This window comes from Pseudopipra pipra, chromosome 2 (assembly GCF_036250125.1).
Source record: "Pseudopipra pipra isolate bDixPip1 chromosome 2, bDixPip1.hap1, whole genome shotgun sequence".
NCBI classification, from domain to species: domain Eukaryota; kingdom Metazoa; phylum Chordata; class Aves; order Passeriformes; family Pipridae; genus Pseudopipra; species Pseudopipra pipra.
The window spans coordinates 41,205,243-41,231,995 of NC_087550.1; the positions used below are offsets into that span (position 1 = coordinate 41,205,243).

General features: G+C 37.4%; 1 protein-coding gene across 4 annotated transcripts in view; it reads left to right on the forward strand.

Annotated features, from left to right (window-relative positions):
* Positions 1-21,184, forward strand: part of CEP126 (centrosomal protein 126) — a 39,837-nt gene extending 18,653 nt beyond the window's left edge. For 2 of the 4 annotated variants that reach the window (XM_064645141.1, XM_064645144.1), the window contains 6 exons: positions 5,801-7,928; positions 14,522-14,646; positions 14,934-15,021; positions 15,538-15,747; positions 17,964-18,027; positions 21,080-21,184. In XM_064645141.1, coding sequence (XP_064501211.1) covers positions 5,801-7,928; positions 14,522-14,646; positions 14,934-15,021; positions 15,538-15,747; positions 17,964-18,027; position 21,080 — 2,616 coding nt within the window. In that variant the 3' untranslated portion in view covers positions 21,081-21,184. Of the gene's footprint in view, positions 1-5,800; positions 7,929-9,118; positions 10,120-14,521; positions 14,647-14,933; positions 15,022-15,537; positions 15,748-17,963; positions 18,028-21,079 lie in introns of those variants that run through there. The other 2 variants (XM_064645142.1, XM_064645143.1) reach the window with 2 other exon arrangements.
* The last annotated feature ends 5,569 nt before the right edge of the window (positions 21,185-26,753 follow it).

Consider the following 26,753-nt stretch of genomic DNA (forward strand, 5'->3'; position numbering starts at 1 on the left):
ATACAACATTATTTGGGTCAGTACAATGTTTCTAAGCTCCTCCAGAAGAATACATTATGTTGGAATCAAAATGATTGGCATAACATTTTACCTCTTTGTTTCACTTTTTAAACAAAATACTTGAAGTAAGAGCTAATTCACTGACAAAATAGGTATGGATTATCACATGGAGGTTGTATTTTCCTCTTCCATCCTTTATGTGCCCATAATCAGGTTACTCAAGTGATATCCATGAAATCTAAATTTAAATCCCTTTCTGCTTGATTTGAAGCAGGATTTTTAGCTTGGCTCTCCTTTTCTTCCAAGCATATTGTCCAGCCATTGAAGTACTGAGTATCAGTCTTTCTATGGATTCCATTCTCCTTGGAAGAAAATACTTCAATATTTATTGAAATAGAGATGGAACATAGAACTTGCAATGCAAACCACGAACTCAGAAGGTTATTCTTATACTGTCTTTAATACAAGAAGAATTTGTATCTTATTGTACTGTGTGCGTTCATGTGTGTGACATGTAAAATCACATAAGTATCTGAGAAATAATGAAAAGTGTTTTCTAAGTGATGTTTCACTGAGTGGAAGCAGCATAGGTATGAACATGGCCTTCCTTGCCTGAGTTGACCTGTATGACTGTCAGCTGTTTGTGTTACTGTGATTTTGAGGTTGGACAGTTGGAGATGTTTCAGGTAACTGATGGAAAAACTGTAGTATGACTGGAATGACTTAAACAAAGGTTCCTTATGCAAGGAACCTAATTATGCAGTCTAATTCTTCAGAGGCAGAGACAAGACCAGCATGGGGAAAAGGAGGGCCTGTGTACAGAGTCTCTGCCAAGTATCAGGAACTTGTAGAATGCTCAGGGCTGGTTAGTGGGAAAACAGATTCTGAAGGGGAGGGTTGTGATAAAATGGCATTGAAACAGAAGTCAGACTAGATTTTGTAGACATCAGTCAACAACTTGAAATAGGTTTCTATGGTCACCTTAAATCTAGAAACGTTGGCCACTTTTTACTTATAAATGGGAGTGTTAACATTTTTATGTTGATCACTTAAATTTTGTGACGGACCTAAATGATTTCTCTCCTTATTTTCCTTTTGGCAAGATCAGAGGGGTTCAGTTTTCATTGGCTTTCAACCAATATTGCGATATACAGCTATCTTCCACATTATTTCACTAATCCAAAATTCACATATGCTATAAAAACAATTTGAAATGTATCTCCAGACTAAATTATTTTACCCATTTATTTTACTTTTAGATTGCCCTGTATGGAGTCAGGCTTTGGACTCAGTGATCTTTGCGGGTCCCTTTCAACTCAGGGTATTCTATGATTCTAAAAGGATTTCTATATCTGACTTTTAGGAGTTCGTTATATAAATCCACCTTCTGCCTTGGTTGCTGCTGTGCAGTGCATAAGATAGAGTGGGAACATGTTAAAAACTGTTCCATCTTTACAATCTATTTACATTGCTAAAATAAAAAATCATGTTTTGTCATAGACTACTAAAATGTATACAAGTGTTTTAGCGAATTAGATAGTTCTGGTAGGATAGTCTCTCAGCTGACCTAGAGATTATTTTAAAAGTTATATTCACACACTGTGATTCTTTCAGGAAGTTTGTACCAGTCAAACAGTATTAATTTATTCTTTCTTACTGATGCTACAGCTCCAGGTCATTCAAATCTGTTAACTTAATCATTAAAATGTTTATTAGTTAAGCACTTAAGAACTTCTACAATTAATATTTCATATGCATGCCAAATTTTTCTCCATGGCTATATGCCTTATGATGGTTTTCATTTATGCAGTCCCATAATATTTTTACATGATAAATTTGCGGGGTAGATGATGCCTGCTCACCAGGTGCATAAATTTTTTTAATGGGTTAGAAACAAAAAAAGAGACTAATGCATCATGGTGCACAGTGCCTCAACATTTAATGATTTACAAATTTTCATAGTATTTAAACCTAGCATTATGAGTTCTACTCCTAGAGCTGAATGACCAGGTTAGTCTGTGAGGGTTAGATACCTGGGACAGGGTACCTGAGAAACAGTACTCTGAGTACTGAGGTGCTAAAACAAGAGAGAGACAAGTTTAGCTGAAAATCTGTTTCCTACACAATTACGTACATTTACCTCAGGACTTAATGAAAACTGGAAGTCAGACTGGCACCCTGGCATTCAGTGTTCAGATCACTTTTCTTTTAAACTTCTCTACCAGTATGGCTTATTGAATTACCCAAGTGCCCATGAAATTAGAAACATTAATTCTTTTTATCCCTAGAAGTTTGAACCTGCGTTTCTAATATCCCGTGATGATTTTCAAACAAGTGAATCAGATCCCTTTAAATACTCATAGAATCATAGATATCTAGTTTCTGTATTCCAGGAAGCTTGGGGGAAGATCAGTCACCTAGGAGTTAGACTAGGAAAGACAGGAGTGTTGATAGTAAGATTTTCTCTGGTAATCTTACTCCTCCATAGCTTCTTTGGTGGGTCTGGCACAATATAATGGATCTCTTGTGCAATGTAAGCATTAGAATCCTTTCTTAGTGGAATTTGCTCTCTTGAGTCTGCCCAAGTCTTCTGAGAAAGTAGTGCCAAACTCATATGGAAAAGAGATTATTAATTTTAATGGACTTTCCTATTCCATAGTTGGTAAATTCAAAACTAATGAAGGTGTTTAGGTACTTCGCTGGCTTTGAGAAGTAGTTTTGTATCTATATGTCCACTGGTGTCTTTTACCTCAGAATCAGTTAGGTGTATAACATTATATATATATATATATATATATATATATATATATATATATATGTATGTATGTATGTATGTATGTATGTATAACAAGCAAAGAATATCTGTAAAAATAAACCACTTGAAATTATCAAAATAGTAAGTAGTGCGAGAGGTGAGGGGCCTGGGTTTTCAGAGTAGGTAGCATTTTTTCCAGCATTTATCTTCAGAAGAGTGTTCCCATTTACCTCCTGGAATTATGAACAGTCAAAACTTCTTTTGCAGAACATGTCAAATACAGATATAGCAGCTCTTTGGTGTAATAGTGTTCTGACAGAGTCAGAACACTTTGGCAGAAAATTCACTTGTCAGGTTCCCTTAAAATTTCACTTGTTACAATGTTTCATTGGCCTCATGAAAGATTTATTAGGCTCATGTTTTCTCTTTGTTTTAGTGCTTTACTAAAATGAAATTTTTTGACACAGCTGTTCTGAGTCTTAAGACATACAAGTGACCTCTTTAACTCCTCGGAAGTGTTCCCTTTCCTGGAATACCACATATGTGGACAGAGGGGGGTTAGATTTCAAATGTTAGAACATAAGATAATGCAGGCCACAGGCAATGCAATACATCATACTGATATAACAGAAACAGTATGCAAATACAGAAAATAACAAAATAGTACACTCTATGAACATTTTGTTTCCTTGTCATCCTATAGTATTCGCACAGATTAAATCAAATTAAATGATTGGGATTTCCAGGTTTATTTCTCTGCACTTATTGATCACAAAAATGGGTAATTGTTCAATGCCTTTTTTTTGTCTGCAGAAGTAGTTCTAGTTACACATTTCTATGAGGAAACATGACATTCAGTTGCATTACATGGTAGGTTAAAATGGGGAATGAAATATGTGAATATTTTAATAAGAATGTTAAACATCTTTAATGTGTGAAAGGATGAAATTGTATGCTGAAACAAAATAAACGTAAAATTAAAAAAAAATGAACTAAATTTGCATAAACTATGTAAAAGTAAGTATGTGTTTAAAGGAGGACTCTATTCTTTAGTTCCTAACATTTCTGGATGTTACCTCAACTGGGACTTTGGGTTTTTTACAAGGAGAGTAAAATTATATATATAATGAAGGATGAAGTCTTTTGTGCTCTGGAGCACAACTAGGTAGAATTTTTCTTAATCTTAATTTTTAAAAGTTGCAAATTTTCTTGCATCCTCCAGATTCATCAGTTTAAGCTGACCCGCTATCAGAAAGAGTGCTTTTTAAATCAATCCTTAGAAAATTTTTCTGCTGTCTAACTTTGTCATTTTAGAAACATGTATTTTGCCATACAGTTGCAGTTTCCAAATTAGACAAGGACTAAGCCCTAATTTCTTTTTACTGTTTTTTCTTTCCATCTGAAAATTTCAAAGTTAGTTCTTAAATTTGGCCTGGTATTGAAAACTCTGAGTAAATGCCTTTTCCTTGTTTGGTGAAGTTCAAGCAGAGGTTAACAATATAATTTAGCCAAACATAAAAGTTAATAAATAACTAACAAAGTGTTATTTCTTTTTTTCTATTAGAAAAGCACTGGTTTATATAGCTTTAGTTTGAAAATTTTCCCTAAAGGGATCTTTCCCTACACTTCGTTCTTTGTTCTTCTATTTAGTTTCGGTATCTCAGATCATAACTATAATGGAAGACTGCACCAACCTCTGAACATACAGTGGAAGATAAGATTTAATTCAACCATAAAAATCTTTCAGGACTTACTAAGCTTTTTATTCTGCAATTTAATACATTTGTACAACTATAAAACATGCAATATTAAGGTATAACAATTTTATTAGAATAAAAAATGTTTACTACAAAAATATATTATTATTATTCACTAAAGAATTTTATGTATCCTTTGGTGAGTTTTCAAAATGCTAATTCTATGTTATTGCTAGGGGATATATATTCACTTGCCTCGGTTAACAGATTTTGCTACTTGAAACATTTTCCATTTAAAGTCACTAATAAAAAAAAAATCTTCATTGCATAAGTTGCATGTCTAATTCAGCTTCTCTTAGTTTATCACACCAGTTTTTTCCAACATAAGTTTAACAATCACTTTGCTGCTGAGTTGTGTGAAAGTGAGTGTACGAGATTGTGAAAATAGTTGACATGCTTGTTATCCTTTATGCTTATGGGTATTTTGAAGTCTTGTACTTAAAAAAGTATATATTGTCAACGATGTCAGCATCTCAGTGCTTGGATAGAGAAGTAATAGTGAAGAAAATGCTTGTACAGTACATACATAAAGTTGTCCCACTAATGTTTCAGATGGTACCAGTTCCTCTTATTCATCACTCCATTAAAATCTGATGAGAAGGTTGGGAGAGTAGATGGGACTCCCTTAGGCTCTTATACCTGATCTGTCCTCATAGATCAGATGATACTTTCTTCTTTCTGAAAGACACGAACAGAACAGGGAATTTCACTGGGGAGTTGGGAGCTGTTAGTTGCTGTGGTTATGATAACTAAGAGATTTTTCTGTGTTTGCCATGACATGGCTTAACTCCTTATCACTTGTGGTTCGTTTTATGAAAAGAAACATATTCAGTCTAATATTATGGAAAAGTTCCAGTTTGGGGCAGATCCGCTATCAAATCTGCATTTTCATGGATTCTCTTTCAATTTGTAAACTCACTTAGAAGCCTTACAGAGTATGGAAGTCATCCTGTATCATAGGGAAATCCATAAACAGTATTGTTGTTTAGATAAATCTAGTTCCTTTTTTGATATTGCAGAATTTATATATAACTAAGGATTAAATTTGTTGAACTATGCAGCTCTCTCCTCTAAATTTCTTCCCAAATTACACCATTTTCTTTTACAACTTAATACAGGTAAATTTTGACTTGGTGGAAACACTCATGGTGATGTGAACCCAAGTCATAAAAACATCAGGCTTAAAATTGTTTGTATTTTAGTCTAAGCTATCATTAATGAAAAATTAGTATCAGCAAAACCACATTTCTGATAAATCTAACAGTCTGATTCTTTGCCTGTATTACAGAATTTTCATCAAGAACTCAATGAAACAGATGATTCAGAAAGCCTGACAAGCCTTGACAGTCTTGAGGCTGAAGGACAAAGTGGAAATTACACAACACCGAATGAATCATCTTTGACTGCACAGTGTGACTGTGCCCTGTATGATCCAGAAAAATCCCAGACTAGGAATAATGGTTTACTTCATATAGATCAAAGTACTTCTAAAAATGCACATCTAAATAATTGCCTGAGAAATGCAGATCCACACTACCACAACATACCTATTCATGATCTTTTAGCTAAACATAATGTTCTAACTCCTGCTGAACATGTGAATGCTTCAGAAGAGGAATCATCTGCTTCTCAGAGATCTGGAAAAAAACTTCCAGAGTTCTCTACCTCTGATAAGCAAAAGAGCTCTGTAATTAATACATTTAGTTTTCTGCAAAATATAGAAGAAGACAGAAGCAAACCATCTTCTGGAATGGCTAGCACATTAGCCATTACTCATCCTGTTTTCAATCCTAGCAAAGCCTGGGACAGCCCTGATTCTATTCCAGGAGAAAGAGTTCAGGATCTGATGCAAGATCAGAGTTTTAAAATGACCCCACAGAAGAGAACTATATCTGTGCAAGCATCCAGTCAACCTATTGCAACATCTATAATCTTATTTCCTAATCGGGGATGTTCCACTGGCATTCCCAGCACAGCTGATACATTACCAAAGGACAAAAATATCAGTACAAAGTTTTTAAAAAATACCTCAGGAAAAATGACTGAAACAAAAGAAGAAAATATTAAATGTATTAATGATACTATTCCAGGAACATCTTTATTTCAAGACATACCAAATGCCTCAGTTTGGTTGGAAGTTAAGCAACAGAATAACAAAGAGAAAGGAAAGGGAAATATAATTGACACTATGTCACTGGTGTCAGATACAGAGTTCAATTCTGGAATTCCTGCACAGGACAAAACCCTGAAAAGTAATATTCTTGAAAGAAAAAGAGCAAAGTTATTCAGAAGTATCCTAAAGAAGGATTCTAAAGATGAACCCAGTCCTTTCAAAACTGTGGTTGTGAACCATGGGATCAGTTTTGGAACTCGATCCATGTCATCTATCAGAGACAGTTTAGAACTGGCAAAAATAAAAAAGAAAAGTGCAGAAAATGAAAAATACAATAGGAAGCTAAGATGGTGTGATCAAATTGACCAGATAATAACAGAAAATAATGAAAAATGCTATGAAAAAAGCACCAGTGAAGTATCTTCTTCAAAGCTGCAATATGTTCAAACTGCAAATAATTCTCCTAAGAATAATTTAAGTATTGTTGCTCAACCTTCAAACCCCATGTTCATGAAAAATCATCAGGAAAATTCTCATATATCAAAACCAAATGTTAATACTGAACAATCAAATAAAGAATGCACATCTCAGAATATATTTATGTCTACTGAATCCTTTTCTGCTAAAAAAGCTTGGATGATGTCAAAAGATGAAGCAAGTAAACCCTCAGTATATAGCAATAATTCTAAAATTAATGAAGGTAATCAACTCCAAAATAAGGCAAAAATAACTGGAAGAGAAACATTTGTAAGAGCCCAGTCAAGTTTTATGCCCAAGAGAAGAGGCACTATACTCCAACTGCAGTCAACCACTGGAGCCAACGAAACTCAAAAAGCTCCAGGGAAATTGCTAACACCTCACCCGCCTTCCGCACCTCTGCCGGGAAACAGAAGTGTCAAAAACGCAGCCAGCCCTGGGTGTCAGTCACTGCTGCCTTCAAGCCTCCAAGCTACCACTACTAGCAGGAATGATTTAAATGACAAGCATGTTGTGCTAGCAAATTGGGGTTTAAATAGGAATGGTAGAGAAAACAGTGAGAACATTGCTTGTTGTTCTGGCTTGGCCGCTGTAATCTCTCCACCCGACTGCAGCACAGCCAAATATGAACCTTGGGCAAAAAATACTTGTTCTGTGAGTGGTGTTCAGGCAAGAGCCTGTCAAAATCATTCAGTAACCTGCACTGAGAGAATACCTGTTAATGCAGAAAATGGATTACATCTCCATCATATCCCAGCAGCTGGAAAAACAAGCACCTCCTGGCGTGGAGCACATTCTGCCCGAGCTGCAAAGGAGTCTGCTACTGGTAAGAGTCGTGTTTCTGGGTCTGGGGTGGGGGGATGTTCAGACAAAAGTCTTCTTCAATTACATCATGAATTTGTTTTCAGTTGAAACGTCCAACCTTTCATCCATCTACACAGTACAACCAGTTTTAACAAGCTTTCTCCATTTGTCATTGTCATTTCTATTCTACTGGTGCCCAGAGGCCTCTCAAACATTGATCCTCATTTTTAATAGCTCTCTACAATATTAAATGAAAGGGAAGTATTTTCCCTGAGATTATATTCATGACTAATGAGCAGATGTGACAGGTGGTCTAAATAATGATATAGGAGGAAGTGACTAAGTTTATGCAAGCAAGTTTTACAAGGTAACTGAGAGTCATAGCTTGTTGTTCAACAGTCACTGCCACATGAGAGCGAAAGAAGTATAGATCTACTGTGTTTTTAAAATGTTGACACTGAAAATGCCTAAAATTATTAAGACTTATTCCCAGGAATACAATTAAAGCTTAAAAAAAAATTAAAGGTAGGTTAAAATTAAAGAGCTTCTGCCAAACAAACTTTGCTCTGCTGCAAAGTATGTCTGATTTATGAAGAATTTTAAGGAATTTGATAAACAATCCTGCATTTCATTAAAAATTAACCTTGATGAAGAGATTGATTGGTAAGATAGAGGAAAGATGCATAAGAAATTTTTGGGTGAATAAACTTTCATCTCCCGGTTTTTACATTTCAAATTACATTTCATGCTTTTTGATTTACCTTGTTTCTCCTGTGCAGCCTATCTATATTTTGTGCCTCGGGCACTGATGACATGCTTGTGCTTATAATTTCTATGTAGTTTGTTGGTTTGCTTCCTGTTGAGGGCTACAGCAGGAGTTCCTGCAACTGTAGACCCTGTTTCAAGTATAAGCAGCATTTCAAACTGCTTCATGTACCAAGATCACCCCAAGGATTGGCCATGCAACTCAAAAATACTTTCTAGCAAAATAATTAATTCAGATAACTAAACCCCCCCTACATTTCTAGTTTTATCTACATATATCTAGTATTTATCTACATTTATCTACATTTATCTACATTTATCTAGTAATATATAGTTTTAACTATGGAGTGATTCAGAACAGCTCTGTTATGTAAGGCAGGCAGGTGAATATTCTTGGCCTTAAGTAGGGCTGGGAAATGAAAAATGCTATCTGTTTGTCTATTCCAGTTCAAAGTCAAACAGATGAATTTAAGATCCGGGTGACTTAACCTATTTGATTTTACATTGGAAATGAATGAAGACTTGCATTACCATGCCTCGCCTCCAGCAGAGATTCTTGCCTTTTGATGTCCTTATCTGCACATCAGATCAATCAATCAGGAAATGTACTGGGTCAAAGTTGTGTGCACTACTAACACTGTCTTCACCGCAACTTTAAATGCTACATTCCCAATGTCACATACCTCCAGCTCTTTCAGGGGAAGAGCTGAGGAATAAATTTGGGTGGGTTGCCCTTTCTCAGTATCTGCTTAGATTTTCTGTTTTGAAAGTCTTCTTTATTTTAAATACTCCAGATAACTCTTACTGACTTGCTGTTATTTGTTCAATTGCCTACCAATTCACATAGACACCATAGTCTTTGTCCTGAAGTGCTTGCTGTGAGATTGAATACTGCATTGCTCTCAAGTAAAATATCTGCAGAGTTCCATAAGGTTTGTGAAGACACTGTAGAAAATGTGATTTGTTGCAATGCTTGGCCAAATGTACCTAAAGTATAAGTGAGAACAAAATGAATAAATAAAATTATCATCCATGAGGATCTTAATTTAATTTGGCTTCCAGGCTTCAAGTTGTATATCTTCTGCTGACACATATTATATTGTAGCTGGATATTAGAATTATTTTAAGACCTTTCTTGTTTAGTCAGTAAAAGGCTTTAAAAATGTGTTTGACCTTTAGCCTGTCACAAATATGGGGCTAATTACATGCTTATAGTTGAACAGCTGTAGACTGCTTAGTATCTTGTTCCCTTAAAGATACTGATGCCTTAAGCCCCTAATAGTTTTTATTTTTCTAATACTTGTATGTTTTATAAGTAGTGGAAGTAGACTCTAAAAGCAGCATCCCTCCCTTCCTTCCTTGTCCCTTTCCCTCTAGCACCCTTGTTTACACATTCCTTAACCCTCTTACCCCTTTCTATGCTCCCTATATCACTCCTACCCCCGAATCCAGTAGAAATGTTTAGTCTTTTGTCAAGGCAAGGCCTGGATTTTTGGCGTATCAGGGCCTAAACCACAGAACACGGTCAAAAACTGGGTGACTATGTACCCTTTGTGCTCTGATGAAGATGAAGATGGGATGAACAGAGGGTCCCAAAAAGCCCCCAGGCCCATTTTCAGGGGGTGGACCCCGGGGCGGTCCAGAGTAACGGCCACAGGGTGGACACATCTGGGATTGGATGGATGGCATTATAAAATGTAACATCTCAGGCACCCGTGAGCGTCTTGTAACATCTTAGCCTTGGCAAATAAACCCTTTCTTATCTCACCCCTAATTAACTGCTCCGGGAGATTTTTTCAGCACCTAACTCCCACGGCAACAATACTATTGCTTATTATAATTTTGTCTTACATGTCTCAAAGGAATCTTTCCCTTGGCATATATCTAGCATGTCTTGCAAACTAATTAAATTAAGTATTGATGCATCTGCATAGAGCAAGTTTGAATTTTATTTTTTTCTGAAAAACATCATGTGATCACTGATATAATCAGGGGTCTCTTGTTTTCTTTTTGTTTTCTTTTTTTTTTTTGACTTTCTGCCCTATTCAATATAACATTTCTTTTCAGGTGCTATTCAGCACCATGCATCATGTTACAATAATTTGCACTTAACTAAATGGCAACCTTTTAAATCTAATGTGTCCCATGTTACTATTGATGGCAGCAGCCTGTTATGACCCGCCCCAGAGAAAGGGGAGGGGGGTAACCCAGGTTCTTAACAATAATTCCCTTGGGGTGGATTAGAGTGAAACGACACTGAATAATCAGTGTCTGAAAACATACATTGGTAAAGTTTATTTTAAAAATTTTGTATCAACAGATATGCTAGCATTTCTGTGTCGTCATATAACAATGTGACATAGAGATAACCTTTGGGGGAGGGAGAAAATGCATAGGGGAGAGAAAGACAGGATAAGAGTAAGGGAGAGTAAGGAAAAAGAAAAGCTGAGAGTGGACAAAAGATATATATATAGTCACCGCCCACGGAGTCCAGCGATGACACTTGGTAGTTGCAGCTTCCATGTCTGTCAGTTGAAGTGGTGGCCTTGATCTGCTGGGGGTGAAGGAGGGAAGCCCCCACGCACCAAGAAGTTATGAGTTATTATGTCCATGGTCAGTGTCACGGGCCATGCCTCGAGCCTCCAAACTCTCCCTGGGCCTGCGCAGAGTTTCTGTGTCTGGCCTGGTTCCTGCCTTTCAAGATTGACAGAGGGGGGGATGGGCTTTGATGGGCCATCAGTGGTATAAACTGCCTTTTCAGGGCTTGACACTTAGTCAGGGCTTCAGCACTGGAGGGACGGATGGGCCCAACTACCCATCAGAGGTCAAAAGCCTGCAAAAGTCTCCTAGAATACATAAATCATTAACCATTTCAGTCTCTGACACCACCCCGTGATTTATGCATTCAATAATTTTTCTTCTTTCATTGTTCTCTGTGAATCTTCTTTGTGGGCGGCACTTTTTGTATAGTGGACAGGAAGATAGGAGAGTAAAGGAAAGGAAGAGATAGCCCCAATGCACTGCAATTCCCCCCCCCCCAAAAAAACAACTTTATAATAAAATAGTAAGCTAATTTTCATTAGCTACTCTCTCCATCCCATGAGTAGTCATAGGGGATGTAATATGATCTCAATAGCTACAATCAAATTTCCCAATATTAACAAAGGTACAAACATCAGGATTTAATAGTGACACAAATCTAATTTTCACTAGCCACTGTCTCCACCCTGTGAGTAATCAGGGTATCCTTTAATGCGTAGTGGGTGTGAGGGATTCTATAATAATGTGTCTGTTGGGGGGGAGCAGTGTGTCTTGAAATTGTACTTGAAATTACACATCAATTCTCATGCAAACACATTGAGTTACTTGGGAGTTGGTAAAAGGTTTTCTTATATTCTCTTCAGGTAGCATTTTCTTTTGTTTTGTTTAGATTTAGTTTCATTTGTCAATATTTTGTGAAATTTAGCCAAATATAAAATTTGATGCCTTCCGAGGCAGAGGGTTAATGCATGTAATACATATTTGTATGATTCCAAATATGCGTAAATTCTTGTACTAACTCCTAGGCTAAATTTGATTGAGTTTTTTGATTCTCAGTTGATTGAGACAGAACTACACACATCCAAAAGCCTCTCCTAAGCCAACTCGACCCCCAACAAAAAGACAAAACAAACTTGGCAAAAACTAAACTAGCAGTACATAAAATGGTTTGTCTTACACAATCTTATCAGCGAGTTGTTCATGATAAAAACACAAATTTTGGGAGTAGAGGGGACACAAACACAATGTTCGTGGTAAACTTTTACGTATTGCAAACTTACTGAGACAAAAATACATACAGACATGCATATTACAAAGTTATTAAGATAAAACCACAAACACGTCAAAGAAGAGTATAAGTCTTCAGTCCTGTTGCTACTTCATTTTCTTATGGGATACTTGTAAGCTGATAATAGAAGCAGTTGTGGGGGCAGTTATCTTTTCTGCCCATTGCTGCAATTGAAAGCTTTATTGGTTTCACGCAGTTTGATCTCATCTGCTGGCAGGTTCCTACGGAAAAAAAAAGAAATCTGGCCCACTATGGATCCATTATTAAAAAGAAGGAACTATCTATTTATCCAACTCCTAGAATGTATAAATTGTTAACCGTTTCAGTCTCTGACACAGCCAGATGACTAGTTTCAAATATGCTTCAAGTATCAATTAATTGTTTTCTTTTTCTGTGAATGGTAGGAATTCTGCTTTGTTAATGTCACTGTAATAACCACAAAAGAAATAAAATTCTGTTAGAATCAGTAAAAGATCTCTTGGTAAAATCATGAACTGTACATTAAACGGCACATGTAAATATTTATTATGTAAATAAAGAGGTAATTTATCTTCCCAAGTGTAAATCAAGTAACTGCATTTACAAGTCTAGTAACTGTGTTTACAAATGAGAATATAATATCTCCTTGGGTATGTAGATTCCTGAGTTGCCCATGAAAATGCTAATTTGCATCTTCGGTTTGTATGCATAAACATTTAATTAAGAACATAATTTTAATTTTGAAACTTGATGCTTTAATTTTGAAAATGTATTGCTACACCAGACAAAACTGAAATAGATTTTGAGGTACAGTATCTAGGTTAGACCTCTCTGACTGAGGGAAAATGCTATACAACAGTACTGTCATTACAATTAGCATACAGATGTATGAATTAGTAAGATTAACTACAAAATCCCAAGCTATAGAAATAAGGTTTAAAACCATGGCTTTTAAACCTTACAACACTTGTGAGGCCCCACCTGGAGTACTGTGTTAGTTCTGGACTCCTCAGTACAAGAGACATGGATGTGCTGGAGAGAGTCTAGTGACTGGCCATGAAAACGGTAAAGGAACTGGAGCATCTCTTCTAGGAGAAAAGGCCGGGAGCTTGGACTGTTCATCCCAGAGAAGAGAAGGTCATGGGGAATCTTATTGATGTCTATAAATACCTGGAAGGAAGCTGCAAAGGGGACAGTGCCAGGCTCTCTTCTGCGGTGCCCACTGAAAGTACCAGAGGCAAAGGGCACAAACTGAAACAAAGGAGTTTCCTTCTGAATATCAAGAAATATTTTTTTTTACTTTGTGACTGAGCACTGGCACAAATTGCCCCAGAGATTTTATTGAGTCTCCATCCTTGAAGATGCTCAAAAGCCATCTGAACATGGTCCTGGGCAAGGAGTTGTATGTGGACCTGTTTGAGTGGAGGTACCTGTTTGAGTGGAGGTACTGGAGACCTCCAAAGGTCTCTTCCCACCTCTACCATTCTTTGATTCTGTGAATCAAATAAAGTGTGAACTACCCCGTTTTCTGCAAACTGCTATGTAATCTTAACAGAAGTTGAATCCATTAAGATATACATTACAGCAACTTGTCAACAGGCATTTACTGTCTTGGGCAGTTAGACTTCAAGATTATTCTTTAAATACAATTTATTTTCTAAATCATTACTTTTTGGCACATTATTTGATATTTTTATATCATAGCTCACCTTTCATTTTCCTTTTTATTTGGTAAGACCACCTTGTATCTTTGTACTTACCATTTTTATTATCTGGGATTCAAAGTGGGGCTTCACTTAGCATGCTTATGTCCACATACAATCCACACCTGTATCTCATAGTCCTATGCTAACATGAGGTAAAAAACACCTTAAAAGTGCCTGTTTCTCTCTTTTCATTTTAAGAAAATATATTTAATGAGATCAGATGTAAACATCTGAATGTGGGCAGAGATATTTACTCATCATTATTAGTTTTGCTACTACTATCTTTATCATGGTTTTACACATTTTTGCTTTATTTTTGTCTGCATGTTATTTAAGGTTTTGTTCCTGTTACAAGACAAAATCAAGTTCTTGGCAACTATGAAAATAAACAAAGAGCTGTTTCAGAACACAGAAGACAAAATGTAGCATCTAAGAGATGGGAGCCAACTCATCATGCACAGGTTAATATAAAATACTACAAAAAATAAAAAGCTTGTTTATCTTCAAAATGGAAAGAGCTTTAGAAATATCAAAGATTTGTTCAGTGTCATGCAATTTTGAATCAGTATGTTTGCTGTCACTGCTAATGACAAGAATAAAACCAATCAGAATACCTCACTGAATTAGTATACACTAATACTTTGGCACTCCAAAACATTTGGTAATATGAAATAATAAATAAAACATGTTCAGAAGGTAGTGGTTACCTTAAATTATACTTAAAATATTCTTATAATATTTTTTATAGAATTCGTTATGTACTGTCCAGCTGAGTCCTGCTCCATCCACATTCGATCCAGTACAAAAGATGAAGAACATCTATAAATCTGAGGAAGGTATAGTAACACAACTCACTTCAATTCTTGGTTGTACATAAAGTAGAATGACCTAATATATCCACTATGTAACATGGCTTGTGCCTTTTGACATCAGTGATTCTAAGCAGAAAAGGGTAGTTATCTATCTAGACCTAATTTTTTTTTCCTGGAAATGCAATATATAACCCTATCATGGTATGGATGGTTTTATAAATGCATTACAACACGTATTTAATTTTCATTCCATGCCCGTTTGTAACTGTACATGTCATACATAACTGTATGATAGGGACAGGTATTGCTTGCTACCATTACATATTTCCAAGCTCATTAGGACTTGCTCTGGTGCCAATTATAAGATGAATTAGTGTTCTTAATTATTTTATTTTCTAATGTATCAAGTTTCTTGATTTTGCCAATTGATCTTTCAATGTCGGTTTTATGTGTTTCACAGACATATAGTCATGAAAACAAGCAGTTTACTTAAATGTAATGAGCTCTTCTCATTTGAAGTTCCCCCTGTAATCTCTTCAGTTTCAGAAAGCACTGCTCAGTTTCTAATGGCAGAAAAACTAGCAAATACACACATGGTGGAGGGTGAAATTCTGGCAGCTATGGACAGTGTGCAGCCAGACAGACAGCCCTCGCTGCTTAACAGAGCTCCGTGTCCAGGCATGAGTGCACTCTCAGTAGAAGAACAGAGGATTTTCCAGTCTCTTAATTATCTCAATCAGAGGCTACAAAGTAAGTTGGATAATAAATAAGATGATACATCAAATGATCAAATAACTTTATATTTTTTGCCATAGATTTATTTGGGTTAAAGCTAGGAATCCCATGATAGAAATTATTATTGTTATTATTATTTACTGAATTTAGCAAACAGTAGATCAAAATCATGAGACCTTTCTTGAAGTCAGTGAGATTAATTTAAAAAAACGGTGACCTTTTCTTGGTCAAAAATATGATTCAAAATATGACTGGACGACATCTTCAGCCCAACTGTAGCTGTTGTTTGCAACAGATGTTTGTCAAAAATGTTCTTTCAAGATGCATCAGATGCATCAGCCTCACTTGGGAATCTGTTTTTATCCATCTTGATTTTTTTGCAATTATTTTTGCAAATAATTGCCTTTTATATGATATATCATATATTTTTTGCAAATATATCCCTTTATAATGAACGGCTTAACTTACTTAAGTATTCTCTAACTTGTTCTTTCTCTATGCCAGGCTGATTTCTTACCTGCTTTATACTGGTGCTTTTTGTATGAACTCTCCAATCACAGCTTCCATTTTGCTGAAGAATGTGGGGAAAATGTCTATACTTGTTCTCGATAATTTTTTCCCCAGTGATTAATTAGCTAACATTTTCATTAGTTGTCTTATGATAACTAACACAGTTGTAGAACAAACTTACTTCTTGGGTCTGTTCCTTTATCTCATGGTTAGGATTTGCTTTGACCTATGTGGTCATACATGTCTTCCATAAAAGCTCTCACTAGTTTGGCATAATTTTGGTATTTTGTGTGCTCCATCTTGTATTTGAAATCAGTGCGGAACTTGTGACTTGGTCTACGTGATCTCTTCACTGTTTGACTTCTCATATGATTGAAATAACTTCTGCTTGCCATTTGTGCTGTTTGTGGAATTGCCAACTCTCTTGAATTTTACATTTTCCTTGGACTTTTTTCATACAAGATTTTACGTGTCAATTATTTGAGTTTATAAGAGTTTCTTGAAGTCCATTGATTTCATTCCACTACTTTTCCTTCTGCACTGCACCATTTCATGATCAGGTTACCCAAGTATACCTCCTTATTACCTGGAATCAAACTAAACCAGGGCTTATTAAACTTCTGCACACTATCCATACATTTTTACATCACATGGTGGATTGCATGACTTCGAGGAAAAAGGCTTCAGTTTCCTATAAACTGCACAGCAGAACAATAGATCTTTGCAACTGTTTAGAAATTTTCTGCAGCTGTAGCTTACAATTCCTGCTCCATCAAACAGTGGTTCCAAATTTCATTATATCATAACTTGTGGTTATTGCTTCCAGGCAAATGGAAATGAAGAATTCCATTTTTTTTACCAGAGAGGTGTTTTAGTATGGTGTGCTCAGGTTAGGAAAGTAGATATGAAAAGAGAAATACATGAATATAGAAACTAAATTGCTGTATAAGAGGGAAATTACAAAGAAATATAGGGAAAGGTAAATTCAGCAAAAGGACTGGGAGACAGAATGCTGAAGTTTGCAAAGTGTGAACAGGAAAACTGTAAGAAAAGTATGTTAGGAATATGAAAGAAACAAAGAGTCATAGGAGTTAACAGATTGCAAATGAAGTAACTGTGAAAATTAATGTAATACATACAGATACTTATGTACCTGGGAAACTTAATTAGCTTGCCTAATTATTTAGGGATTAAAATTGGTAATAGGAAGCTGGGAAATTTTACAGGTGGACTTACATGTAAGTAGGTACCTGTAAATCAGTAAGTAAATGGTTGTCTGTACTTATGTGTCATAAAAGTACATTGCTTTTTTAAACTGTGACCTTTCTGCACACCTTTTTTTGTCTTTGTTTTCACATGTTAAAAAATTAAGTGACTAAAACTGTGTACCTTCATAGCGGTCTTTTTAATAATGGTCACTAACTAGTCTACACCTGGAATATTTGTTGCCAGCTTAGAGTAGCTGGCATTCTTTTCTCTAGCTTTAGATTTCTTTATTGACATTAAATCTTTTGTTCATATAATATCTAGATACAAGTTTTAAAAATAGATATATGGCCTATTACAGGAGCAGTTAATAGGGGAAATAAAACTAGTGCTATTAAACTACATTTCCACAATCTTCAGAAAGTTCTGTCTTGAATATTTGACTGTGAATCTTATTTTTATTAAAGTATTTTGTTTACATAATATTTATTATATACTTTCATGCTTTTTTTTAGATGTTCAAGAAGCCATTACCAGAAACCCATTTACTTCACATGTTTTACAGATAAGCACTCCTTAGTAAGTATTTAATTTAAATGTGTTCGGTTTTAATACCTACGAAGTAAACTTACGGCTTATGTTGTAAGAATAGAATTCAAATATTGACATCAATCTGTTCATCTGGATTGCCATATTTTCACATTTCTATTATGCAAAACAAAGCCTCCAAAAATATGAACTTTATAGTACTGTAAACAGGCTTTAACAGACTGCCTCATCCTCTGGTTTCGTTTTCATTTTGGGATCTGAAGACACTTGCCAAGTGTCTCTAGTGTCTTCAGGAAGTTCTAAGAACTTTTAAGGAACAGTAATTTAGTAGGGTCTATTTGAAGTATATATAACTAATAAATAATTTGTATTTCTTAATAACACAGAGGAAAGGGGTAATTATGCATGGCAATGCATAAAATAATTGTTACTGCAGTGAATTCTTACTTTGACCTGAAGATATTTTCTATAAGTGACGGGTATTACCTTTCTTCAATAAGTGTTTGTATTTTGTTTTGTATATTCTAGATCTTGTCAGTTTGAAACAAATACGATACCTGGAATGCAAAGAAATGAATAGGCAGATGAGTGTCTGAAGTACAACATTTACATTTCAAATGTTCAGTTTATGATGCAGGAGTTAGTATTTATAATTCTGTATTATTGATCTTCTCCTTTACTATGTATTTATACTGAAGAAAAATTATAGACACATGACCATATACTTAGAATCATAGAACTGTTTAAGTTGAAAAAGATCTGTAAGATCAAGTCCAGCCATGAGCCCAGCACTGCCCGGTCCCTCCCTAAACCATGTCCCTAAGTGCCACATCTACACTACTCCAGGGGTGGTGACTCCACCACTTCCTTGGACAGCCTGTTCCAATGCTTGACAACATTTTCCATGAAGACAATCTTCCTAATGGCCAATATAAACCTCCCTGACACAATTTGAGGCCATTTCCTCTTGTCCTTGTCACTTGTTAGCTGTGAGAAGAGACCAACCCCTGCCTGGCTACAACCTCCTTTCAGGTAGTTGTAGAGAGCAATAAGGTCTCCCCTAACCCTCCTTTACTCCAGGCTAAACAACTGCACTCCCTCAGCCACTCCTCAAAGGATTTATGTTCCAGACCCTTCACCAGTTCCATTGCCCTTCTCTGGACCTGCTCCAGCATCTCAATGTCTTTCTTATCATGGGGTGCCCAAAACTGAACAAAGGTTTTGAGGTGCAACCTCACCAGTGCTGAGTACAAGGGGACAATAACTTCCCTGGCCACACTATTGTTGATACAGGCCAGGATGCTGTTGGCCTCCTTGGCCACCTGGGCACACTACTGGCTCATGTTCAGCTGCTGTTGGCCAGCACCCCCAAGGTCCTTTTTGGTTGGACAGCTTTCCAGCCACTCTGCCCCCAGACCGTAGCACTGCCTGGGCTTGTTTTGAGCCAGGTGCAGCTGGCACTTGGCCTTGTTGGACCTCATACAAATGGTCTTGACCCATCAATCCAGCCTGTCCAGATCCCTCTGCAGAGCCTTCCTGCCCTCCAGCGTATCAACACTCCCGCCCGACTTGGTGCCAGCTGTAAAGTGACTGAGGGTGCACTTGATCCCCTCATCCAGATATCAATAAAGATATTAAACAGAACTGCCCCAGTACTGAGCCCTGGGGAACCCCACTCGTGACCAGCCACCAGCTGGATGTAACACTAGTCACCACGACTCTGTGGGTCCAGCCATCCAGGTAGTTTTTTACCCAGTGAAGAATGCATCCATTCACACCATGAGCAGCCAGTTTCTCCAGGAGAATACTGCAGGAAACTGTGCCAAAGGCTTTACTAAAGTCCAGGTAGACAACATCCACAGCCTTTCCTGCATCCACTAAATGGGTCATATGGACATACAAGATCAGATCAGTGGAACAGGAACTGTCTTTCCTAAACCCATGCTGGCTGGGCCTGATCCCCTAGTCCTGTACATGCTGTATGATCGCACTCAAGATGATTGTCACATACTTCATATACTTTACTGGATAAACTGTTACCAAAAATGTTAGAGAAAATATTCTTTATTCATAAGGCTTTTGCAACTTACTGAATTTGAGACTGAAACACCTCAGGAATTATCCCAGCTCATAAATTCAAAATGGTTGCCTGGTTTTGAGGTGGAACTGTGAAAAGACCACAGGGTACATCATTACCTCTCTTCTTGTGAACCTCAGTAATAGGTGTGACTTAGAATATCAGCTGCCTTTCTTCTGCCTCCTATCTTATAAATTTAGTGTTTTATGGCTAAACATCTTTTAAATTTTGCATTTTTCAGCAGTTACCTTTATTGGATCTAACTGTGTTTTACTAACATATTTTTGAGCTTGCTCTCTGATCCTTTCTTCATAGTCTGTCCTACATTAAAACAAAACAAAACAAAAACAAACAAACAAACAAAAATCCCAGGAAACAAATCTGTTCCTCTCAGCAATGTGTTTTTCTTTGGCTGGCTGGTCTGTGACAAAGCTTCCTCCCACTAATTCTTCATCTACAAAATTTTTGTTTCTCAAATAAGATATAAACACTACATATTACTCAGGCTGTCCAGTCTCTGGAACTGTAAGTTCTCTGATGGACATTTAAGACCTTTCTTTCCCTACAAATATATACTTAAACATTTAAACAGGTGTCCAATTGCAGATAAACATTCAGATCTCAGCCACTCGTTTAGAATTCTTCTTAGTGATAAGAGTGAACTGTTGAACAAGTAGCCATCTTCAGGAAAAGTACAGATGAATGAGATTTCATCAACTATGATAGGAGAAACACTGGGATTTTAAATTTTTACTTACTGAGAGAACACCCTGCTTCAGCTCTCCTAGTTTCAGAGCACTCTAATAAAGTATGGATATTCACTTAGTAATTTCTGTGAAGGACATTGTACTCTGTAATACCAACCTCTAAATCCAGGTGAAGGTACACAATTGTTTATATAATGGAAAACATATCACATAATACTATCAAATGATGTTCTTGAATGTTGTACATAATCACATTTTGATTTAAATTTATATCTCATTATTCTCCATTTCATTATAGAGTATTCAGCAATGCATGTTCTCCCTTTTGGTGAGACCTGCAGTGACCTCAGAGCAGTGCCAGAGTGCCTCAGCTAGCAATCCACTGCAAATGTACAGAAGACACTGATATTACCTGCTACAGGATCTTGCAGCTTTATGTGCTTTATATGCAGTGTCTATACTGTTTGACACTACAAAATTAGCAACAAAATAAAGAAGAAAGCAAAACTCAAATAACGAATTTAAATTGACTGGTAAGCATTTTTAGGATAATTGTCTGTTTTATTCTGCACTTTATTGTCAAATCAATTTTAAAAAACCTGCCTGAGTTGTTATGCCAGTTCTAGATTAAAGGCCCTTTGTTAGTTAACCAGCATGATACCTAAATCTGTGAAGTTAGTTAAGTGCAAAGAAATGGTGACTTTTTAACTTCCTCTGTTTGCTCTTCCTCTGCTCTTTCAGTACAAAGTAGATAAACATTCACAGAATCATAGAATCACAGAATCATTTAGGGTGGAAAAAACCTCTAAGATAGTTGAGTCCAATCTGACACCACCATGTTTACCACTAAACCAAGTCCTCATGTGCCATATCCACACTTTTTTTTAAAAAAAAGTTCTAGGCTGGTAATTAGCTGCAAGAAGCAATAAAAGCAATTTACTAAATCTCTGGATTTATGACTCCCTCTTAGATACCTGATTTTCTGCTCATATAAGTATATAGTAAGAATTAGGTAGAGTAGAGTAGGGTTTGTCTGAGGAATTAAGTCCTATACTTCCACCAGAGCTGTGGTGGAAGTATGGGACTTCCACCCCACACAGTGTCATTGCTAGCCTTTGAAACAAAGAGTATGGAAACTTAGGAGAGCTTTATTTAAGGAGCTCCATAACAGTGCAACCATGGGAACATGCCCCCCAAGGAACACTGGTATTCTCTAATGCATCTTCCCAAAAGAAGCTATTAAATGACTATTTGGCAAAAGTATTTTAAAAACTTTATTGTTCCCCATCATACTACCAAGATCATCATGCCATTATCTGTAAAAAGTGCTGCCATTGCTTAGGAGGGAACCAACCTGTAAGAAAAAGAGAAGAGGAGAACATGCCATCGTAACAATGGACAGTTTATCGGGGATTAGAGCTACCTGCTGGTATGTTGTGTCAACCAAGACTAAGGTGAGCTACAGATGCAAATAATAGTTAGCAGCTGAAATTTTACAAAGAATGTTTAGGGAAAGATTGATTTCTTTTTTGATACAATGTTTTGAAGAATGGAATAATAAATAATAAATAATAAATAGCCTTTCTCCTCTAGCTAGGCATTCCAACATCTTTGGAGGAAAAATCTGACAGACTTAAAGGAGCTGACTTCAGTCTGGAGCCTCTTAAGATAAACTGTATTTAATCATAAAAATTTGAGAAACTTGGTGTCTTTTAATCACTGTTGCCATCTGTACTGACACTGCTGCCAGAAAAGGGAAAGTATAGCTGAAGTCCACATGTCTAAAAATTCTGATGTATGGCAGGACTTACAGTGTCTTAGGTGATCAAATACATGTAGAATTTCCAGCAAAAGACATGAAACAGATAAACAAAGGGCCTTCTGAGTTGGAACTCAACATTGGTTCGCACTGAAATACTGAGCCCTGACATCTCTGTTTGTAAGCAGTACCCTGCAACATTCCAGTATGGTGAGGATTTCATATTTAAATAGCAGAGGAAGGTTTCCCCACAGAGATTAAGAGAGGGGAGAGCAAATAATCCAAATACCAGAGACCATGGATCAAAAGCTGTCCTGATAGTCAGCAAGCCAGAGCACCAGCTTAACCAGGTTTCTACTCCTGTTAATCGGTTTAGGTGGCAGAAGTAAAGCCCATGAGTCAGCTTCCTCAATTACATGGAGACATTCTTTCAAAAACAGGTTGCCTGCATTTACATTTCTAGGAAAAGATTTTCAATTTATTTTTTTTATTTAGGGTTACAGGGTTCAACTCAAAGCTAATAACCTTGTTTCTGAGGGGACTTTGGCTCTTTGATAGTGAATTATAGGTTTTTGTTTAGGTGACTGAACAGTGTGACTCTTGGGCATCATGAATGTGCACTATGAGAGTGGGCCCAGGGGCAGCAGCTGGATTCTGAGCACTTGTGAAAAGCCAACAAGGTCTTTTGTTCCAATTAGTTGATGGTTATTCTTCTGATTGGTGTTCCCAGGCTTTTCTATGCAACACACAAAATTTAAAAAAAAAAAAAAAAGGCTTAACTTTATTTTTCAGTTATAAAGAAAACTAACTATGGTAAAATCAACAAGCTTGGTTTAGAAGTGAACACACAAAATTTGGGTACCTTCACTCTGCCTACCATTTTAACTTTTTTAAATAAATTTATTAAATAAATTAATCCATATTGTTCCTGTGATAAAAATTTAGTATGAAAACCAATTTAACATTATGGTTTCCAGTACGAGTCTAAATTCAAAACACCCACAAAGTTTCTTTAAATTTGTACCTACGTACAAACTTGATTGAACACCCGTGGTTTCAGGTGCAAGCACACCTTGGTACTTTTACAGAGAATGACATGGAAATGGTCCCAAAAAATAATCACGTGCAAGCAAGCAGTAAGGCTCCCAGGTCAAATAAAGGCAAGATTTCAGCACAGCTCTTCTGTGGCACTATGTGGTGTGTGATGACACATCCATTACAGCTTAACTCAGGAAAAGTTACAATAGTGGTGTACACAGAGCATTGTCTTTTGCCATCAGCTCATACAAGGCAGTAGCCTGGGAGAATGTCCCAAACAGGTTGCAAACGGCAGCAGAGCAGAGCCTGATTAGAGTGTGATTGACAAGCAGCTTCCTGAGTGCAGACATTACCAGGAAAAGGCCAGGGTTAGAAAAAGAGGTCCATGTTAACACGACCTTTATGCCCTATCAGGGGTTTGCAGGGCGTGAAAGTCCTCTGACACGGTCCACCTTCTCCTCCATCGCCTGTGCAGCAGCCTCCAATGCCAGAAAGAATATTATCTCCCTCCACATCTGGGAGGGCACCACAGCCAATAGCCATCATCCACTCCAGCACTTGCAGCTAGGCTCTAGGATGGCAGGAGTCAACAGACCTGAGGCCTGCTGCTGGCGTGGGAGGCAGTAGTGACAGGCATACTGGTGCTGTGAATGTGAGGGCTAGGTGCAGCTGCAGACACATGGGGACTATGACAATCCTCCATGCTGGCAGGGACAGGCAGCGAGACAGGGATAGGAGGAGCTGCAGCCCCAGCCCCAGCAGCCTGGGGATTGTGAACAAGGCTCTGGTTCTCCATTCTCTTCTGGAACTTTCTGCCAGCCAGGGTCATAAGGCAGCAGGGTCCTTGCCTATGCTCATTGGTAAGGTCTTGGTGGTGGCAAGAGCTGCAGTGGTAATGGGAGGGAAGAGGGGGGCAGGGAGACCTTCCTTCTCCAGCCACTGCTCCTGGCCAGTTTGCTTTCCTGGGGAAAAAGCATTTTCTGTAGCTACAAAATTCACAGACTAACAGAACTGTAGCCTTGCGAAGGGCTGAAGGCCTTTGCAGAGCCACTACTGACACCTGTAATTGATGCTTCAAGAATTTTAAACACTATGTTTTGCAGCCAAAACAGGCACATGTAAACCTTTATGGCATTGTTTAGGGGCAGCTAAAGTGTGTGTAGAATTGCAGCAGTGAATACTGCTGTGTTGTACAACCACAGGCTGTTAGGACTGAGGGTGCTTCAAAGCATTTGAGACTAAAGTGCACCCTCAAAATATGCATTTGCCTGTATTAGGCCAGTATATAGTACACAAGTCTTGAGTTGTGTGGCAGCAGCTGTGGTAAAGCGCTGCTGCTGGGAGGAGAACATGACTGATACTGTCAAATTCCGCAGACAAAATGGGAATGACAATGCACATTACAAAAGAAACTAAAGATGACTCCACAATGTTTTTGGAATTGTATTTCAAATCATAACTGCAGGATTCCTTCAATATTGAATATAAATCCCAAGCCAGCAACAATGGTGGCCATGATCCAGACAACAGAAGTCGCTGTGGGTGACATGAATCTACATATAAAGTCTCTATTATTGTATATATTGATTTTGTTCTTGTTTGGAGAAGGAAGCAATTGTTCAACATTTTTATTTAATCTGTATCCAATAGTTTGTGCTCTTTCAGAGAAAAAGAAACAAAAAAGAAAATAAAAACAGAACGGAAAAAGAAAAAAAATAGAAAAAAACAAGGAGGGGGGAAGGAGGGGAAGGGAAGGGAAGGGAAGGGAAGGGAAGGGAAGGGAAGGGAAGGGAAGGGAAGGGAAGGGAAGGGAAGGGAAGGGAAGGGAAGGGAAGGGAAGGGAAGGGAAGGGAAGGGAAGGGAAGGGAAGGGAAGGGAAGGGAAGGGAAGGGAAGGGAAGGGAAGGGAAGGGAAGGGAAGGGAAGGGAAGGGAAGGGAAGGGAAGGGAAGGGAAGGGAAGGGAAGGGAAGGGAAGGGAAGGGAAGGGAAGGGAAGGGAAAGGAAGGGAAAGGAAGGGAAAGGAAGGGAAAGGAAGGGAAAGGAAGGGAAAGGAAGGGAAAGGAAGGGAAAGGAAGGGAAGGGAAAAAGGAAAAAAATTACTTTTTTATGCTGTTTATCCAATTTTTAGCAATGTCTGTTCATATTTAATCTTCCTACCTGGGCCATGATGAGAATCTAAAAGATCCTGAATTTCTTTAAGGTTGTGCCATGCTGTAGTTAGGTAAAAATGCTGATAGAATGGACTGTTGTCTGCTATTTGATGGTCATTGAAGAGCTGTGACATTAAGCAAACCGAATAAATGAAAACATATATTTCTAAAGAAGGAAATGCTCCTGAAATAATTCATATTCAGAGTTTTGATCAAAGAAAAGAAATCAGAAAAGTTGAAATATTTCTGTTTGTATATAAAAATGTGACTTTTCACTTCAAGGTAAGGTTTTGAGACTAACTTAATCCAATTAGTCAAAAGCTATGTGAAATGTTTAGTTTCAGGTCCACTTTTACCAATTTGGTAATTTCTTGCTTGTGGAAATTATTTCCCCTTCTGATTTCTCAGTTTGGCTGTCTAATAAAAAGCAAAATTTGCACAATCAAGCAACCTGAATTCTGTTCTCAGCTGTAGGCAAAGGGTTTGGCACTAGGGAACATGGCCTTCAGAGGTCATATGGTCAGAGTGCAGGAGTTATTTTCTCTTGGTTATTCACACTGCAGCACTGATCTCTGTGTTGTCCATGGTCTCCCTTTGGAGAACAGAGCTATGTGGTGCTGCTTTGCACAGCTGCTGAGGCAGTACCAACACAGATATTCTCAGTAGCTGAGAACAGCACAGGGAGGTTTCAGCTAGTGGGGATTTGATGGGAAGGATGAGTATTTACACAGACTTTTCATGATATTGCTCTGAACAGCAGGAAGAAGTAGGGAGACAGAGCACAGGGTACCAAAAAAGAACCTCTTTCCCTTCCTGTAGACTGAGTCCTACCAAAGACAAAAGGTGACTTGGCTGAAAGGTTGTGCATTTAGGTTAAGTATTTAATGAGTTACATTTGGTGGAGCTGATGAGTGAGCTTGGGATCTTCTATACAGCTTCTGAGCCAGTAATAAATATAGTAGGTCTTTCCCCATTTTCTTGGATTGCTAGAAAGCTGGATGAAAATGTGGAAGCAATTATGTCCT